Source organism: Eschrichtius robustus, chromosome 12, assembly GCF_028021215.1.
Source record: "Eschrichtius robustus isolate mEscRob2 chromosome 12, mEscRob2.pri, whole genome shotgun sequence".
In the NCBI taxonomy this organism is placed as follows: domain Eukaryota; kingdom Metazoa; phylum Chordata; class Mammalia; order Artiodactyla; family Eschrichtiidae; genus Eschrichtius; species Eschrichtius robustus.
In genome coordinates, this window is record NC_090835.1 from 40713450 (window position 1) to 40734362 (window position 20913).

The 20913-nt window shown below is 41.8% G+C and overlaps 1 protein-coding gene across 4 annotated transcripts in view; it reads left to right on the forward strand.

The window, feature by feature from the left end:
* SMARCC1 (SWI/SNF related BAF chromatin remodeling complex subunit C1) overlaps positions 1-20913 on the forward strand; it is a 185908-nt gene that overhangs the window by 151868 nt on the left and 13127 nt on the right. For all 4 annotated transcript variants that reach the window (XM_068557306.1, XM_068557307.1, XM_068557308.1 and 1 more), the window contains exon 26: positions 14703-14964. In XM_068557306.1, the coding sequence (XP_068413407.1) occupies positions 14703-14964 (262 nt within the window). The remainder of the gene's footprint in view (positions 1-14702; positions 14965-20913) is intronic.

Sequence of the window (20913 nt, forward strand, 5' to 3'; positions counted from 1 at the left end):
CTCCTGCATCCCTCAGCCCTGAACCTGTGAGTGACATGCCCTCCCCATTTGCTTCTGTAGCAGCCTAACAGAGCACTTACTATATTGTAAATGCTAGTTCATGCGTCCGCTTCCCATACCAGAGTATATTCTCTTTGAGGGCAGAGTTTGTTAAGTGTCTTTGTTCAGACACAACTGGCACATCATAGGCCCTTGTTTACGTGTCTGTTGAATGGGTGTATGCCAGCATCAGTGTCAGAAGCTGGGAAAGTGGAAAGGAAAGTTTACCCTAGGGGACCTTACTTTAGTTTAACAGGGAAGACAGTCAAGAAGACGAATGACAATATCGTGTGTTCAGTTCTTAAGGGAACATACGTGGAAGATGCGGAGAAGGAGAGGGTATTAGAGAAAACTTCCTAGAGGTGAGCTAGAGCTTTGAAGAGTGAGTGTTTGTGTTTATCTTACCCTAATAAGCTGCCCTTTTGTCATTTGATAGCCTTTTTTAGGGTACTTGGGATAACAGGGGGCTACATAATGGATTATTGGCACATGCAGAATTCAAGTGATCATTGCGTAGTTCCCACTGGCAACCAGACGCCTTGCTGTCATTCATGAAGCAGAACTGATGTTGTTAGCCTGGAAGATTGACATGACCCTCTCTGGGCACTTAATGCAACTATGTCTAGATTGTCAAGGGGCTCTTTTCTCAGCTCTAAATTGCTTTATCTTCAGAGGGTGAACTTGTGGATTCCTCACTCTTTTAAACCCCCCTAGTGGAACTGTCCCCTGCAATAGCAGAGTCCTCAGTCCCTTCCCAGTTCTCTCCACTGATTCGCAGACATCCTTGTGCTCTGGATTTCTAATAGTTATTTATCTCAAATTAATCTGAGTCCACTGGGTTTTTCTTACTTGAATCTATTTTTTTATCTTAAATTCTAATTGAGCACATAAAACATTTTACAGAATAGTCTCTGAATAAAACAGCACAACCGAAAATGTGGGAAAACATTCTACTGAATCTTTTTCACCACACAAGGTTGATCTTCTCAATTCCTTTGGTGGTCGGCCTGTTTTTTCTTAATCAGCATTTGGGGCAGTAAAATTCATTGTATAAGACAGTCCCTAGCCCTAGCCACTGAATGTCAGTAGCATACCTGTATTAGTTATTGCTATGTAAAAAACTACCCCAAAGCAGTGACTGAAAACAGTATCTCACACATTTCCTGAGGGTTAGGAATCTGAGAGCAGCTTTCCTGAGCGGATCAGGCTCAGGGTCTCTGTTTAGGATGCAGTCTTCATAAGGTTCAGCTGGGGCTGGAGGATACCCCTCCAACCGTATTCGTGTGGCTATTGGCAGGAGGCTTCAGTTCCTTGCCACGTGGGCCTTTCCATAGTACTCCTCATGAAGTGGCTTCCCCCAGAGCAAGTGACTGAAAAGAGCAAGAACGTGAGAGAGCACCCCAAGTGGAAGCCACCGTATCTTTTATAACCTAAACTTGGCAGTCACTTTCCTGTGCTCCTGCTATATTCTCTCAGTCCCACAGCCCAACCTTGATTCTGGGGTTGGGTGGGGCTGTGGGTTGGCAGGGCTCAGTGGGGAAGGCCTAAGTATTAGGAAGCGGGATCACTGGGGGCAACCTTGGAGGCTCACTATCACAACAACCAAAAAATCCTGCAAACTTTAAAATGGCTTCCATTCATTTCATGCACAGTAAGACATAATCTATTTTTCTCCTTCCCAGCACTAGTTATCCTGTCCTTCCCTGTGGGCGAACAAAGCCGTGGCTATTTTCCTACTGATGATTTCCTCTCCTCACAGGACTGTTGTGGGGATTAAATGAGAGAACTATGGCATGTGCCTGGCACACTGCCTAGAACACAGAGTAAGTGTTCAGTAAATATTTCTATGCCTCCCTTTATGCAAACCAATAATCAAAAATTATATATTAAATCCTTAATATTTATAAGTCTTTGTTGGCTTTATTTAGAACATTTAGAATTTAGAACATTATTTAGAACATTTAGAATCCAGCAATGATGCTGGGTGGGAACATGAGACCATTTCTTTGTTAACCATTCTCATAGACGAAGAGTCCAGAGCTTAAACAAGGTACACTTCATGTATCTCAGATCACACCGTTCATAAATAACAGAGCTGGGTCTCAAACCTGTGTTTGTTCAGCTCTGTGTTTTTATCTAGTACTTCAAAATTTATAAGGAAATGAGCCATTCTTAACGCATTTTTACCTAGAGACTCTGAGATATGCAAGGTTTTGATACCCTTTGTTATGACTCATGAAAGTTGAAATTGTGGAAAAGGGTCAGGTCAGCCAGGAGCGGCACGTTCTAACCCACTGCCTAGTGCTCTGCCTACCACACTCCTCAGTTCACTGTAGGTGAGGTCCTGCTCATCTTTACCTAGTAAGCAGTAGCTTCAGGGTATGCTTTTTGGAATTAAACATTTGGTTTTCTTTATATAGCAATAGATTTCAAGAATCTTTTAGTACACTTTCAGAATCAGATATGAAGTTTCTTTCTCTAATGACGTAAAATCAGATGTTCTCTGGAGTCTTAATTATTTAGAAATTAAGAATAAGGATATAACGATTTAATATCTTTTATAGATATTATGTATACAGCTATAATTAGAGCTCAGTAGCTTTTGTTACAGTCCTCTCATAAAGTACTAATATTGGAGGAAGTCAGTTATGGAATATACAGAGTCTGTCCAGGAATTGACATGATAAAGACTATTTTTTTAAAAATTTGTTTATTTTTATTTATTTATTTTTGGCTGCGTTGGGTCTTCATTGCTGTGTGCGCGGGCTTTCTCTAGTTGCGGTGAGTGGGGGCTACTCTTTGTTGTGGTGCACGGGCTTCTCATTGTGGTGGCTTCTCTTGTTGCGGAGCACGGGCTCTAGGCGTGCAGGCTTCAGCAGTTGTGGCTCACGGGCTCTAGAGCACAGGCTCAGCAGTTGTGGCTCACGGGCTTAGTTACTCCACGGCATGTGGGATCTTCCCGGAACAGGGCTCAAACCCATGTTCCCTGCATTGGCAGGCAGATTCTTAACCACTGTGCCACCAGGGAAGCCCAATAAAGACTACTGACCCCAGTTGAGGTGAGGATGCTAAGCTGGCCCTGGGTTCGAAACTGAGAGGGTCTGCCCAAGTGTGCAGCCTTCCGTGCCAAGCACGTGGCACACATCACTCAAGAGAACAGGTGTCAGACATGGGCTATGCTGGGGACTGAAGAGAACTGGAAGGCCTGGGTCCTACCTAAAGCATTCTTATTTGGATTAAAGGGGGGAAAAAAAATACTTTTTTTCCAGTGAGAGACCAGTGAGAATCTCTGTGTTGATCTCATTTATAGCTTCTGGACTTAATGCTCTCATTTGACTAGGTATAGAAATTGTGTACCTTTGAAAAGAGAGACATTGTAGGAAACTCAAAGCTGTGAGAAACCTGGACCCTGTCCTTAAAGAGGTGAGAGGGTAGATGAGAAACTGACACAAAGATACCATGAGGTAGTGAGGCTATGGAGAGTCAGAGGAGGGGAGGCCGTGATTGGCTCAGATTATCAAGGAAGGCTTCCTGGTAAAGGAAGGACTGATCTGAGTTGTAGAAAAGGTCCAAATCCAAAACTGTGAAGAGAAAGGTATGATTGCTGAGGAGACTGAAGAGTCAGCCTGCCCAGAGCTGATGGCTTTCACGTCATAGATGATGGATTAAGTTCATTTTTTCGTTTGGCAAATGTTTATTGAGCACCTACTTTGTTCTAGGCATATTAAGTACTGGAGATACACTGGTGAATAGAACCCAACAAAACTCTTTGCCTTGGTAGAGCTTAAATAATTAATGAAGGATGTTAAATGTTATGTGCTTTGTATGTGTATGCATGCATATATACTGTGTATGTATACATACCTGTATGTTTCAGGCTGGGTAGGTGAGATTGGGCGGGGCAAGGGAAGGATTTCAGTTCTAAGTGGTGTCATCGGTGTAAGCCCTATTGAGAAACTGACAGTTGGGCGAATGTCTCTAAGCCCTAGAAACAGCCAGCATTAGAGACTCTGAGGCAGGAGCGTGACTGACATGTTTGGGAACTAAGGAGTAGGTGGGGTGGGCTGGGGCATGAATGAGTAGGGAGAGGTAAGATGGTGAAGGCAGAGATAATGGTGCCCTAATCACAGAAGTCCCTGTAAACCATCCAGAGGCCTTTCATTTTACTGTGATTAACATGTGGAATAATTGCAGGGCTTATTTTATTTATTCCATAAAAATGTGGAATACATGCAGAAAACTGGCATCATCTTCCTTACAGTTAAGTGACGATCAGTCTCTCTGCTGTCTGTAGAGAATATAAAGTGACAAGTTTAGAAAAGGGGAGACTGGTGAGGAGGCTGTTGGGAAGTCCACGTGAGGTGGTGGTGGGCCGTGGAAGTGAGGAGAAACGGTCAAGTTCTGGATGGATTTAAAGGTATTACTAATGGGACGTCCTCACACACAGGGTGTAGGGTTAGAAAAGTTTGTGGTACTCTGTGATAAATTAAGGAAAAAAGAACAAAAAGTTAATTTTATACTGCCCCAGGAGAATTGTATTTAACTTTGTTTTCTGCGTATTTGTAGTAATTCATCTCTGTACTGCCTGTCATATAATTGAAACTGTTATTAGACATGCACCGTGACATTGTGGGTAGTTTTATTTGAGATTAAGAAAGCTGTACTTAGGACTGAGCAGGTTTACTTCTGATTCAAAAAAAGTCATAGGGCCTCAGGCAGCAAGCACTTTACAAGGACAGAATGACAGTCACAGCAGTGGTGCCGTGTCCCCCTTTGGATTTCTGCCTCCAGTGGAGCAGAAAGATGCAGTTGTGTTGTTTTGTTTTTCCAGAGGTGTAAGAAGGAATGAGTATATCTGGTTTTCTCTTAAGTGGATGTCTGGGTACTGATACCAAAACTTTCAAAGGTACTTCAGTTCTGAGGCCAAGTAGTCAGAGGCTTCAAGTCTCGGCTGATATTTCGACCCTTAGCAGTGTAGATGGATTTTTGAGGCCCCCACCTTCTTTTACTCTTTCCCACCCCGCCTCCCTGTTCTATGCAAATGAAGTTGGGAGAAGAGCTCTGTGTGAACTTCAGCTGCACTTGCAGCTGTGTGTGTGTGTTTGGGGTCTTGGTGTAGAAGAGTGCTGTTATGTTCCGGTTCCACTTGGATTCGGCTGCTTTATACATACACAGTGTAGGAATGAAGGGGGAGAGGAAGGCAGGGTTTGAATGCAGTGGGGGTGGGAATGTCTTCAGATCAGGGCCACAGGCAGCCGAGCCAGATCGGAGTCTTGAAAGAAAGTGAACAGATTGATTAGCGCCCTATTTACATGAGTAATTTACACTATCCAGTTTAGCTATTGGGGCTTTATCTATAGTCCTTGGAAATAGAAAAGGGAGAGAAGAAAATCAAGTTATCTGAAGCATATAACTTGGGTAATTTTAGTATTTTGTTTTGTGATTACAAAAATAGGTGTGATGAAAAATTTTTCAAATAATAAAGAAATGAATAAATTAAAAAGTGTCTTCTACCCTCAGTTTCATTCCTAGGAATAATCACTGTTAATAGTTTAGTGTCTTCAGAACATTTTCAGTGTGTATGTAATGTTTATACAGGGACACAAAGGTTTTTTTTTTTAAAATATAATTGACATAAATATTGTTGTTGCAACTTGCTTTTTTTTTACTCAGTGCATCTCAGACATAAATGTACATCAAAAATAGTACTTTAATGACTGTCCTTATACACTATATATACATACAGATTTCTAGGACAGATTTCCAGATGTAGAATCACTGGGTCTTTGGTTATGTGAATTTAAAACTTGCTCAGGGGCTTCTCTGGTGGCGCAATGGTTGAGAATCTGCCTGCCAATGCAGGGGACACGGGTTCAAGCCCTGGTCTGGGAAGATCCCACATGCCGCGGAGCAACTAGGCCTGTGAGCCACAATTACTGAGCCTGCACGTCTGGAGCCTGTGCTCCGTAACAAGAGAAGCCGCGATAAAGAGAGGCCCGCGCACCGCGATGAAGAGTGGCCCCCACTTGCCTCAACTAGAGAAAGCCCTCGCACAGAAACGAAGACCCAACACAGCCATAAATATATAAATAAATATATAAACCCAAAGTTTAAAAAAATAAAATAAAATAAAATAAAATTTGCTCAGTCAGTACTGTCAAACTCTCCTCAAAGATTCCCACATTTCATTGCCACAAAAGTGAATGCAGTCTTCAATTGGATTCAATAACAGTAAGATATCTATAACAAGAGAGGTATTTCTTTTGGATGGTGGGGCCAGTATGTGTCCATAAGCTCTGTTGCATGTGCCCTAGAACAGAGGTGGCCCTCTGGAGCCAACTGGTAGCCTGCTGTCTGGACGTTGCTCTCACTTCAGAGGACCTGTTCATTCCACATTGGATCTAAAGCTTAAACTGTGTTCTTTTCAGGGATGTGTGTGTGTGTGTGTTAGTCACGTCCTTTTTAATTCTTCTAATTACCTTTTAATTACCTTCTATGTTTTGAAATGACAGATGAAGCTCAGGAAAAAATAGTATAATTGAGGTTAGTTCATTTGTAAACTAGGAAGATTGGGCAAATTTTCTTTCCAAGATTAATACTTCGATACTAAGGTCAGTTCCCAAAGTAAGGCTGGTTCAGTTAAAAAAAAAACACAAAAAACCCACTGAGATAGGTAAGGCAGAGACTAAAATTTCCCTTCAGAGACACAAAGTCTTCATCCAGTAACAGTTCAGCTTTTTATAAAGCAGATCTTGACCTATATTCTGGAGTTCTTAACGTAACTGCTGGGCTTCAGCCGACTTGTCCAGACCAATAGTGGCTCAACAAAAACATAGGTTGAGGTCCTCTTCTGGCAACCTCTTAAGTCTAACCTCAGCAAAGTGCTAAATTTCCTGGGAAGAATGGTTAGAAGAAAGCAAAACCTTTCTGAGCATAGCACTTATGGTCAGAATCTTTAGATTCTGTTTTTTTGGTCTGCCTTTTACTTACATTATCTCACTGATTAGTCATCTTGCAGAGCTGGACTTCCAGAGGATTCTCTTGCTGTTTGCACCTTGCAACTCCCTTCTGATTATGAGAAGAAGGATATGTTAAACTGAGCCAGGCTTCAGCCTCTTCGGGTACCCTTAGAAAATGAAGAGCCCGCACCAGCCTGTTAGGCCATGGTAGCACCATGTTTCCTCCCTCCTGATAACCCTCAGCCACTCACAAAATCGTTCGTTTCAGATCTTCTCCCAAGGGAGACTCTGTGCAAGCCAGCTAACCAACACCGGGGATATAAGCGTTACCATCTGTTCTTTCCTTTTCTTCTCCTCATCTGGCCGTGCCGCTTGTCTTCATGCTGTGTCCACGGCCTGTCTTCCAGCACCCCATCCGTCTGTGGACATTCCCTACTTGCTACTCCTGATAGCCAGTGAGGCTTCTCACTAGGTTCCATGGGGACTTTTCCCCAAGCTACTCTCTGCTAAGAGCCCAGATTCATAAGCTAATTCTCATGGGTATTCCACTTAGATTTTGCTAATGATATTATGTAGTATTTATCTATAAAACTGACTATTCCTGAAAGCTAAAATGTTACATTTCCTTAACTTATCGAATGCCTTGGAGTAGTGCTCTCCTACAGAAATACATGAGCCATATATGTAATTTAAAATTTTCTAGTAGCCACGTTAAAAAAAAAATTATAATTTTTTTTTCTTTTGTTTTGTTTGGCTGTGTTGGGTCTTCGTTGCTGCGCACGGGCTTTCTCTAGTTGCGTCGAGTGGGGGCTACTCTTCGCTGTGGTGCACAGGCTTCTCATTGAAGTGGCTTCTCTTGTTGCAGAGCACGGGCTCTGGGCGTGCGGACTTCAGTAGTTGTGGCACTCGGGCTCAGTAGTTGTGGCACGTGGGCTCAGTAGTTGTGGCTCGTGGGCTGTAGAGCGCAGGCTCAGTAGTTGTGGCACGCAGGCTCGTAGTTGTGGCTCACAGGCTCTAGAGCGCAGGCTCAGTAGTTGTGGCACACGGGCTTAGCTGCTCTGCGGCATGTGGGATCTTCCCGGGCCAGGGATAGAACCCGTGTCTCCTTCATTGGCAGGCTTTTTTTTTTTTTTTTTTTTTTTTTTAATCAGTCATCAATTTTATACACATCACTTTATACATGTCAGTCCCAATCGCCCAATTCAGCACACCACCATCCCCACCCCACCGCAGTTTTCCCCCCTTGGTGTCCATACGTTTGTTCTCTACATCTGTGTCTCAACTTCTGCCCTGCAAACCAGCTCATCTGTACCATTTTTCTAGGTTCCACATACATGCGTTAATATACGATATTTGTTTTTCTCTTTCTGACTTACTTCACTCTGTATAACAGTCTCTAGATCCATCCACGTCTCAACAAATGACTCAATTTCGTTCCTTTTTATGGCTGAGTAATATTCCATTGTATATATGTACCACAACTTCTTTATCCATTCGTCTGTTGATGGGCATTTAGGTTGCTTCCATGACCTGGCTATTGTAAATAGTGCTGCAATGAACATTCGGGTGCATGTGTCTTTTTGAATTACGGTTTTCTCTGGGTATATGCCCGGTAGTGGGATTGCTGGGTCATATGGTAATTCTATTTTTAGTTTTTTAAGGAACCTCCATACTGTTCTCCATAGTGGCTGTATCAATTTACATTCCCACCAACAGTGCAAGAGGGTTCCCTTTTCTCCACACCCTCTCCAGCATTTGTTGTTTGTAGATTTTCTGATGATGCCCATTCTAACTGGTGTGAGGTGATACCTCATTGTAGTTTTGATTTGCATTTCTCTTAATAATTAGTGATGTTGAGCATCTTTTCATGTGCTTCGTGGCCGTCTGTATGTCTTCTTTGGAGAAATGTCTGTTTAGGTCTCCTGCCCATTTTTGGATTGGGTTGTTTGTTTCTTTAATATTGAGCTGAATGAGCTGTTTATGTATTTTGGAGATTAATCCTTTGTCCGTTGATTCGTTTGCAAATATTTTCTCCCATTCTGAGGGTTGTCTTTTCGTCTTGTTTATGGTTTCCTTTGCTGTGCAAAAGCTTTGAAGTTTCATTAGGTCCCATTTGTTTATTTTTGTTTTTATTTCCATTACTCTAGGAGGTGGATCAAAAAAGATCTTGCTGTGATTTATGTCAAAGAGTGTTCTTCCTATGTTTTCCTCTAAGAGTTTTATAGTGTCCGGTTTTACATTTAGGTCTCGATTCCATTTTGAGTTTATTTTTGTGTATGGTGTTAGGAAGTGTTCTAATTTCATTCTTTTACATGTAGCTGTCCAGTTTTCCCAGCACCACTTATTGAAGCGACTGTCTTTTCTCCATTGTATATCTTTGCCTCCTTTGTCATAGATTAGTTGACCATAGGTGCGTGGGTTTACCTCTGGGCTTTCTATCTTGTTCCATTGATCTGTGTTTCTGTTTTTGTGCCAGTACCATATTGTCTTGATTACTGTAGCTTTGTAGTATAGTCTGAAGTCAGGGAGTCTGATTCCTGCAGCTCCGTTTTTTTCCCTCAAGACTGCTTTGGCTATTCGGGGTCTTTTGTGTCTCCATACAAATTTTAAGATGATTTGTTCTAGTTCCGTAAAAAATGCCATTGGTAATTTGATAGGGATTGCATTGAATCTGTAGATTGCTTTGGGTAGTATAGTCATTTTCACAATGTTGATTCTTCCAATCCAAGAACATGGTATATCTCTCTATCTGTTGGTATCATCTTTAATTTCTTTCATCAGTGTCTTATAGTTTTCTGCAAAGAGGTCTTTTGTCTCCCTAGGTAGGTTTATTCCTAGGTATTTTATTCTTTTTGTTGCAGTGGTAAATGGGAGTGTTTCCATAATTTCTCTTTAAGATTTTTCATCATTAGTGTATAGGAATGCAAGAGATTTCTGTGCATTAATTTTGTATCCTGCAGCTTTACCAAATTCATTAATTAGCTCTAGCAGTTTTCTGGTGGCATTTTTAGGATTCTCTGTGTATAGTATCATGTCATCTGCAAACAGTGACAGTTTTACTTCTTCTTTTCCAATTTGTATTCCTTTTATTTCTTTTTCTTCTCTGATTGCCGTGGCTAGGACTTCCAGAACTACGTTGAATAATAGTGGTGAGAGTGGACATCCTTGTCTCGTTCCTGATCTTAGAGGAAATGCTTTCAGTTTTTCACTGTTGAGAATGATGTTTGCTGTGGGTTTGTCATATATGGCCTTTATTATGTTGAGGGTAGATTCCCTCTATGCCCACTTTCTGGAGAGTTTTTATCATAAATGGGTGTTGAATTTTGTCAAAAGCTTTTTCTGCATCTATTGAGATGATCATATGGTTTTAATTCTTCAATTTGTTAATATGGTGTATCCCATTGATTGATTTGCGTATATTGAAGGATCCTTGCATCCCTGGGATAAATCCCACTTGATCGTGGTGTATGATCCTTTTAATGTGTTGTTGGTTTCTGTTTGCTAGTATTTTGTTGAGGATTTTTGCATCTATATTCACCAATGATATTGGTCTGTAATTTTCTTTTTTTGTAGTGTCTTTGTCTGGTTTTGGTATCAGGGTGATGGTGGCCTCATAGAATGAGTTTGGGAGTGTTCCTTCCTCTGCAATTTTTTGGACGAGTTTGAGAAGGGTAGGTGTTAGTTCTTCTCTAAATGTTTGATAGAATTCACCTGTGAAGCCATCTGGTCCTGGACTTTTGTTTGTTAGAAGATTTTTAATCACAGATTCAATTTCATTACTTGTGATTGGTCTGTTCATATTTTCTGTTTCTTCCTGGTTCAGTCTTGGAAGGTTATACCTTTCTAAGAATTTGTCCATTTCTTCCAGGTTGTCCATTTTATTGGCATAGAGTTGCTTGTAGTAGTCTCTTAGGATGCTTTGTATTTCTGCAGTGTCTGTTGTAACTTCTCCTTTTTCATTTCTGATTTTATTGATTTGAGTCCTCTCCCTCTTTTTCTTGATGAGTCTGGCTAATGGCTTATCAATTTTGTTTATCTTCTCAAAGAACCAGCTTTTAGTTTTATTGATCTTTGCTATTGTTTTCTTTGTTTCTATTTCATTTATTTCTGCTCTGATCTTTATGATTTCTTTCCTTCTGCTAACTTTGGGTTTTGTTTGTTCTTCTTTCTCTAGTTTCTTTAGGTGTAAGGTTAGATTGTTTACTTGAGATTTTTCTTATTTCTTTAGGTAGGCTTGTATAGGTATAAACTTCCGTCTTAGAACTGCTTTTGCTGCATCCCATAGGTTTTGGGTCGTCATGTTTTCATTGTCATTTGTCTCTAGGTATTTTTTGATTTCCTCTTTGATTTCTTCAGTGATCTCTTGGTTATTTAGTAACGTATTGTTTAGCCTCCATGTGTTTGTGTTTTTTACGTTTTTGTCCCTGTAATTCATTTCTAATCTCATAGCGTTGTGGTCAGAAAAGATGCTTGATATGATTTCAATTTTTTAAAATTTACTGAGGCTTGATTTGTGACCCAAGATGTGATCTATCCTGGAGAATGTTCCGTGCGCGCTTGAGAAGAAAGTGTAATGTGTTGTTTTTGGATGGAATGTCCTATGAATATCAATTAAATCTATCTGGTCTATTGTGTCATTTAAAGCTTCTGTGTCCTTATTTATTTTCATTTTGGATGATCTGTCCATTGGTGTAAGTGAGGTGTTAAAGTCCCCCACTATTATTGTGTTACTGTCAATTTCCTCTTTTATAGCTGTTAGCAGTTGCCTTATGTATTGAGGTGCTCCTATGTTGGGTGCATATATATTTATAATTGTTATATCTTCTTCTTGGATTGATCCCTTGATCATTATGTAGTGTCCTTCCTTGTCTCTTGCAACATTCTTTATTTGAAAGTCTATTTTATCTGATATGAGTATAGCTACTCCAGCTTTCTTTTGATTTCCATTTGCATGGAGTATCTTTTTCCATCCCCTCACTTTCAGTCTGTATGTGTCCCTAGGTCTAAGACAGCATATATATGGGTCTTGTTTTTGTATCCATTCAGCAAGCCTGTGTCTTTTGGTTGGAGCATTTAATCTGTTCACGTTTAAGGTAATTATCGATATGTATGTTCCTATGACCATTTTCTTAATTGTTTTGGGTTTGCTTTTGTAGGTCCTTTTCTTCTCTTGTGTTTCCCACTTAGAGAAGTTCCTTTAGCATTTGTTGTAGAGCTGGTTTGGTGGTGCTGAATTCTCTTAGCTTTTGCTTGTCTGTAAAGCTTTTGATTTTTCCATCAAATCTAAATGAGATCCTTGCCGGGTAGAGTAATCTTGGTTGTAGGTTCTTCCCTTTCATCACTTTAAGTATATCATGCCACTCCCTTCTGGCTTGTAGAGTTTCTGCTGAGAAATCAGCTGTTAACCTTATGGGAGTTCCCTTGTATGTTATTTGTCATTTTTCCCTTGCTGCTTTCAATAATTTTTCTTTGTCTTTAATTTTTGCCACTTTGATTACTATGTGTCTCGGCGTGTTTCTCCTTGGGTTTATCCTGTATGGGACTCTCTGCACTTCCTGGACTTGGGTGGCTATTTCCTTTCCCATGTTAGGGAAGTTTTCGACTATAATCTCTTCAAATATTTTCTCTGGCCCTTTCTCTCTCTCTTCTCCTTCTGGGACCCCTATAATGCGAATGTTGTTGCGTTTAACGTTGTCCCAGAGGTCTCTTAGGCTGTCTTCATTTCTTTTCATTCTTTTTTCTTTAGTCTGTTCCGCAGCAGTGAATTCCACCATTCTGTCTTCCAGGTCACTTATCCGTTCTTCTGCCTCAGTTATTCTGCTATTGATTCCTTCTAGTATAGTTTTCATTTCAGTTATTGTATTGGTCATCTCTGTTTGTCTGTTCTTTAATTCTTCTAGGTCTTTGTTAATCATTTCTTGCATCTTCTCGATCTTTGCCTCCATTCTTATTCCGAGGTCCTGGATCATCTTCACTATCATTATTCTGAATTCTTTTTCTGGAAGGTTGCCTATCTCCACTTCACTTAGTTGTTTTTCTGGGGTTTTTTCTTGTTCCTTCATCTGGTATATAGCCCTCTGCCTTTTCATCTTGTCTATCTTTCTGTAAATGTGGTTTTTGTTCCACAGGCTGCAGGATTGTAGTTTTTCTTGCTTCTGCTGTCTGCCCTCTGGTGGATGAGGCTATATAAGAGGCTTGATGGGAGGCTCTGGTGGTGGGTAGAGCTGACTGTTGCTGTGGTGGTCAGAGCTCCGTAAAACTTTAATCCACTTGACTGTTGATGGGTGGGGCTGGGTTCCCTCCCTGTTGGTTGTTTTGCCTGAGGCAACCCAACACTGGAGCCTACCTGGGCTCTTTGGTGGGGCTAATGGCAGACTCTGGGAGGGCTCACGCCAAGGAGTACTTCCCAGAACCTCCGACGCCAGTGTCCTTGTCCCCACGGTGAAACAGAGCCAGCCCCCGCCTCTGCAGGAGACCCTCCAACACCAGCATTTAGGTCTGGTTCAGTCTCCCCCGGGGTCACTGCTTCTTCCCCTGGGTCCCGATGCGTACACTATTCCGTGTGCGCCCTCCAAGAGTGGGGTCTCTGTTTCCCCCAGTCCTGTCGAAGTCCTGCAATCAATTCCCAGTAGGCTTCAAAGTCTGATTCTCTATGAATTCCTCCTCCCATTCCCGGACCCCCAGGTTGGGAAGCCTGACGTGGGGCTCAGAACCTTCACTCCAATGGGTGGACTTCTGTGGTATAAGTGTTCGCCAGTCTGTGAGTCACCCACCCAGCAGTTATAGGATTTGATTTTACTCTGATTGCGCCCCTCCTACCGTCTCACTGTGGCTTCTCCTCTGTCCTTGGACGTGGGGTATCCTCCTTGGTGAAGTCCAGTGTCTTCCTGTCGATGATTGTCCAGCAGCCAGTTGTGATTCTGGTGCTCTCGCAAGAGGGAGTGAGAGCACGTCCTTCTACTCCGCCATCTTGGTTCTATCGGCAGGCGTTTTCTTAACCACTGCGCCACCAGGGAAGCCCCCAGAAAGATTATCTTGAATATTGAAATGCTTATTTTCTTCAAACCACGATTCATGTAAGTTTTTATTTAGGCTTCTAAAATATGCTGTGAAAGTGTCACCCAGTATAATTTTTGGGTACTTGGAAGCTAAGATTTACAATGGTACCGTCAAAGTTCCATATAGAAAATGTGTATCTTTGCAGCTAAGGCCACGTCCACTCATCCAGAGGATATTTAAGTCTGGTGTCACATTCTAAAATAGTAACCAAAAGGCTCACATGCAGAAGAGAGCACCTGGAAATGTTGGTTGGACTTGAAATACTAGTATCTAAGGAACTATTAAGAGGACAGGAGAGGCTTGTTTCACCTGGGGAAGAGTAAGGCAGTCATGGAAACTGTTTTTTAAATATCTGAAGGCCTACCAAACAGAGGGAATTACAAGTGTCCTGAGTACAATAGCCCCCCACCGGGTGAAGGTTCCAGGGAAAGGCAGACCTTATACTTAACATAGAGAAGAACTTGACTTCATTCTACTCAGGAAATAATGCCTTTTCTCTCACTGTGGTTGTTTCAGGAGAGGAGGTGACTATGTAACTGTGATGAGGTATTGGGAGCTTAGGCATCATGTAGATATCCTGTGTTGGCATCCAGTCCTGAAAGCCTCTCCTGGTTTCATTTCTCTTTCCCTTCCTTTTCTTAACAGTTAGAACAACAGAGGCAGCAGTTGCTTACTGAACGCCAGAACTTCCACATGGAACAGCTGAAATACGCTGAGTTGCGAGCCCGACAGCAAATGGAACAGCAGCAGCATGGGCAGAACCCTCAACAGGCACACCAGCACTCAGGAGGACCTGTCCTGGCACCACTGGGAGCAGCAGGGCACCCTGGCATGATGCCTCATCAGCAGCCCCCTCCCTACCCTCTGATGCACCACCAGATGCCGCCGCCTCATCCACCCCAGCCAGGTGAGAGGAAAGCTCTGCTCACCACTCAGTCTGGGGTCATCCCTGTGGCACAGAGCATCAGAGGGGCAACCCACACTGTTGGTGATTTCTGACTAAAACTGTTCAGAATGTCCATTATCATCTAGGATATTACACAAGTGAATCTGGTTTTATAGCCATCACCACATAATGCCTGCCATGTTCTTTTTCCAGGGACCTCTTGGCATTATGCCTTTTTCTTGGGTGGGTCGGCAATATATCCCAGAGATCCTTAAAAATTCATCCTTGGATTGTCTACATTTTTTTTTTTTAATTTATAGACATTTTCAAAGATAGACACACACAAAAAGAATAGCACAATGAACTCTTATGATAGCGATCATCACCTTTCTGCCATTCTTAACTTTTTGTTATAGAAATCTTCTACTATAGACAAAAGTAGAGAGACTAGCATAATAATCCCCCAAATACCTATTGCACAGCTTCAAAATTATCAACATTTTATCTCTTCCTCCTCACTTTGGTGTTAGAGAGAGACTTCAAAACGTATCTCTAACCAATGGAAATCTTATTCTTTAACATAACCTACTATATTACACCCAACAAAAGTAACCATAATTCCTAATAACATAAATTAAATGTCTTTGAATGCTTCATTTGTTTGAATTCGCTAATAGTTCTCTTAAATCTATTTTAACGTGTTAACAATTCACCCTCCCTTTTTTTCTTCTTTTTTAAAATGCCATTCATGTGTTGAAGACATCAGGGTCTTCCGCCCATGGCTGTGTCCGATCGTGCACTCAAAGTGCATGGTGTCATTTCACATATCCTTCCCCCTCCTTTCCTCCCTCCCACACGTCTCCCATAAATAAACCACAGGGTGGCGCTGGATATTTTAGCAGTTTCAAGTTCACTTTGGCGGTGCAGGCATTTTTCCTGTAATGTTGGTTCTTTCTTGGTGGCGTTCAGATTGGTCAGTGGTTCTGGTGTTCCAGAGTTCCCCATTAGACTCAGTTAAGATTTTACCTGCCATTGAGAGTTGCTTCCTAGATCAGTTATTTTATCAAGTGTTACAAAATGGTAAGATTTCTAAATTTATTATTCCATCTGCATTTATTTGTATTTCTTCTACATTTATTAGCAGTGATTCTTTTATTTAAAAAGCTTTTCTTCACCAATCATTTAGTTACCCTGAAAATCAGTCCTTACAGGAAAGGCTGGATAAATGCTTGATCCTTTCCCTTTATTTATCAGTTACCTTAATAATGAGTTCAACCCCTCTGCCAAGTCACCCCCCACACACACAGTCTCCAAAGGTTACCAATAAGGGTTTTTTTTCTGTTGTGTGTGTATGTTTTTAGTATTGTGAATTTATATATTTTTATGAGTTTCAATCTATTATGGACCTTACTCATTTTCATGCTCAAATTGTCCCATCTTTTAGCTCACAGGTTCCCCTTCAGGTTGGCAACTATTCACCACATTTTAACAACCTTGAAAGTCAAGCTCATGATTCTTTCAAACTTAACTACTGACATCATTAAACCTAAAATATACCTTTAATTTCAGCATTCCCCCCCCAACCCCCTGCAATATTCCTTCCCTTCCTAGAGGGTAATATGTATGGCTGTGTGCTGTGTATTATATTGCTTTGGTAACAGTCTTCCTGTAAGATTTTTATAGGTACTTTATAATCATGTGTCAAGTGCCTGCCAGAGCCAGAATTTGTGCTTTCTGGGGAGGGATGCAAGTTCTCTGGCCAGGGCGTGTAGAGGTGAGCTGAAATAAAAATAGAAAGACCCTTGGAGGCCTGAGAAGATTCCCAACATGACTAATGTCAGTTGCCCTGACTTCCTCAAATGACAGAATTTCTAAATCTCATGGAAATAACCAGGCATGTTTGCCTGAGGAAGCCATGACAGAAAAAACTATGATCTGACAACTTGTGTTACCAACATGAATTTTTAATTTACAACCCCAAACATGTTTAGATATTAGTTCTTATTGCCTTGACCCAAAAATGGGGCTAGGTTGACTTTGGGAAGCATTCATTTTCATACACACGCTCACACACACACACACACACACACACACACACACACTCTCACACACACTATTAAATTGCAGTTGTGGAATTTGCTACCATCATCTGACTTGCCACTTGATCTAAATGACATTTGTGGAGATAGTTTTAGAAGTCTGCCAGGCTCATGACACAGGATACTTTATTTCTCAGTTTTCCTGTCTGTCTGCTTGAGTGGATCTTAAAACCTCTCTGTGAGATCTAATTTTCTTCCAAGTTGAAAGATATGACTGCTTAACAGAGTGATGATCACAAAGTGATTTTTCGAAAACAGTTATTTTAAAAATTTAATTCCTAAAACTCTTGGGATAAATGTTTAGGAGGGGGTTCGCTGTGGCTCCTTGGTATTTGGTTCTTAATGGTGCTAAAGCATCATCATCCACAGTAACTGTTCACAGAGAACTTCTCAGGAGTTCCACCATCTGCATTTAGAAAAGATACCCTTCTACCTTTTTTTCTAAATTACATCCTGGTGAGAACAGGTGTTTGTATGCCAGGCCCTTCACCCCCAGTATTTTTGCTTACTTCTTATTGTCCTGCCTTTACAGTTGAAGAGCTGGTGCATGCCAAGGCCACGTCGCCTTGCTGCATGGTGGAGCCAGGATTCATACTGGGCTCCTTCTATTCCAAAATGATGTCATGATGCCACCTCCGATGATGGAGGACCAAGGGGGTTTAGAGCAGACTCAGTTACAGCTCTTTTAGGGAGATAGTGGTAAAAAACTAGGGTTCATAAAATAGCCTTTAGAATAAAAATAGGTTTTGTTTCTCTTTTTACTTTCTCACAGAGATAGGCTTTTCTTAAGTGAATTTTAAAGAAAATGATCATTGTGTGTATGGTGAGAGTGTTTTTTAAAATCTATTTTAAAGAACTATTCTTCCTTCCTCCCTCCCTTCCTCCTTCCCTCCCTCCCTCCCTCCCTCCCTTTTTTTTTGGCCACGCAGTGCGGTGGTGTGGGATTTTAGTCCCCCCAACCAGGGATCGAACCTGCGCCCCCTGCAGTGGAAGCGCGGAGTCTTAATCACTGGACCTCCAGAGAAGTCCTTCTTTTCTTAAACATTTTTTATTGAAATGTGATGTACATATGGAAAAATACACAAGCCATAAGTATTTTGCTTGATGATTTTTAACAAAGAGAATATACCTGTGTAACCAGTACCCAGAAGCCCCCTCATGCCCATTTCAGTCTCCTCCCTGCCCTTGGGTAACAACTGTCCCGATGTCTAACATCATACACTAGTTGGGCTGGGGTTTTTGGGGGGTTTTTTTTTGGTTTCTTGTGGGGGCTGCGTTGGGTCTTCGTTGCTGCGCGCGGGCCTTCTCTAGTTGTGGCAAGTGGGGGCTACTCTTCATTGCGGTGCACGGGCTTCTCATTGCAGTGGCTTCCCTTGTTGCAGAGCACAGGCTCTAGGCGCGTGGGCTTCAGTAGTCGCGGCGTGTGGGCTCAGTAGTTGTGGCGCGTGGGCTCTAGGGCGTGAGGGCTTCAGTAGTTGTGGCATGCGGGGTCTAGAGTGCAGGCTCAGTAGTTGTGGTGCACAGTCTTAGTTGCTCCTCAGCATGTGGGATCTTCCTGGACCAGGGATCGAACCTGTGTCCCCGGCATTGGCAGGCAGATTCTTAACCACTGCACCACCAGGGAAGTCCCTGGGCTGGTTTTGAATGTTATCTGGATGGAATCACATACTGATCTTTGTTTGTTTGCCTTCTTTCACTCAACACTGTGTGAGCTGCATCTGCATTGTTGTGACTGGTCATAGATTTATTCTTTCTTCTTGCTGTATGTGTCTACTATGGGGCTCTACCATGATTTATTAATCTGTTCTCCTTTGATGGACATTTGATTCATTTCCATTTTAGTTATTACGAATAGTAACTCCTGCTGTGAACATGCATGTGCACATGTCTTTTGGAGACATAGGTATACATTTCTGTTGCGTGCTCCCCTAAGTGGTGGAATTTGTTATGTGCCTAGAATGGGTCTTAGGATATCCATGTATTCACATTAGTTGATGCTGCCAAAATTTTGCCAAAATGGTAATGCCAGTTACATTCTCTCTAGCAGTGTATGAGAGTTCCAGCAGCTCAAGGTAATCATTTTTCATAGTCTCCCCTTTTGTGAGATTGTTTCAGAGTTTGAATGTAAAAATCAGGTGTGTTGGAAAGTAAAATGAAGAAAAATAAATTGAACCCACTAATTAAAAGCTTTCTTAATATCGACAGATCAGAAAAGGCTGATTGTATTGTAACAGCTGAGTCTTGTACACCATATTTTAGAAATTGGCTAAAGAGGCCTTATATATCAAAGCAAGTGAGGGAGTCTGTAGTGTTTTAGGTGGAGAAGAGCTTTAGTCTCTTATTTGCCACAGGTATAAGTTAATAAATGTGAGCATGGTCCTTCCAACTAATATTTCCTAGGTTCTAGAAAAGTTAGCGGGCCACAGCATTTATGTTAGGAGCTGAGGGTAATTATCCAGGTCAGTTTGCTAGGTTTTGTTGTTTGGTCAGAATTTATGGTGTGTGAAGGAAGGAGAAAGATCAACCTCTGAAAGCCAGCAAGGTTGGGGAAGTGGTGAGAAGAAGGTTAAGACAGATTTGTTACTGAGTGGTGAATTTGTCCAGCTCTCTGACTTCGTAGAATTTAAATAATTTTGTAGGTAAATCACATGTAATCTTTCTCCACATAACTGGCCATCAGTTAGTGGTAGAGCCCATTAAAATATGGCTCATTGTTGTGAATCTGCCAGACTGTCAAACACGTATGGGCCCAGGCACCAGCAGGGCTAGTATAAACTGACACCTGTACATATTCCATTTAGTTTGTACCTCTGCAGTCTTCCCCTCCACCCCTCTAATTCATTCAAATGCTTAGAATTTTTGTATAGAGAGTACCACCTGTATGCTGCTCTCTTCCTGGGCTTTTATTATTTGGTCCGACTCCTAACTCACCTGGGAGCTCCAGCTTTTTGTAGGTTTTGTTCTTATCTGCGATAAAGTGTCCCAAGTTGATTTGTTTCCACCAAACAGATAGTCAAAGGAAGAATCTATAGTATAAAGTTGGCAAATGGAAACTGGAGGTGGCCATAGCCATCCTTATACCACCCTTAGGTTTTGTTGATCTTCGTAAAATACACAGCACTACATGTCTTTTCATTTAAATTGAAAAACAGTTGATTTCATGAAGTTATTCCTAAATTAAAGGCTTATTAGTTCTTCCTGTAAGACTGCCATTCTAAATGGCACAAGGTGAATAGTCATGATAGCCACCAGTTCTTGAGCACATGCATGGTATCCCTTGCCCACACCCTGGACCATTGTGTTCATGACAGCACATGGGGAACCAAGGAGTGTGGCCTTGGGTAGTGGCTGCTGCTTCCTGAGATGTTCTTGATTGTGAGCAAGGAGAACACTTCTGACTGCAGGGGGTACCCTCCAGGGGCCTTGGCACCTACAGTCATCCCTCAGTATCCACCAGGGATTGGTTCCAGGAGCCCCATTGGGGGAATGCATGAGTATCCATGGATTCTCAAGTCTCTTATATAAAATGGCACTGTACAGTGAATTCAGTCGGCCCTCTATATCCATGGATGCAGATCCCATGGGTACGGAGGAACGGAGGGCCAGGTGTATTTACAGGAAGATTACCTAAAAATCTAGTATGTAAGTGCAGTGTAAGCTCTGCCCTCCCCTTGGGCTTTTGAACCTAGTTGCAGGGCAGGAATAAAGAGGTAGACATAGAGAATGGGCTTGATGACGTGGGGTGGGAGGGCGAAGCTGGGGCAAAGTGATAGTAGCATCCACGTATATACACTACCGAATGTACAGTAGTTGGCTGGTGGGAAGCAACAGCATAGCACAGGGAGATCAGCTTGGTGCTTTGCAATGACCT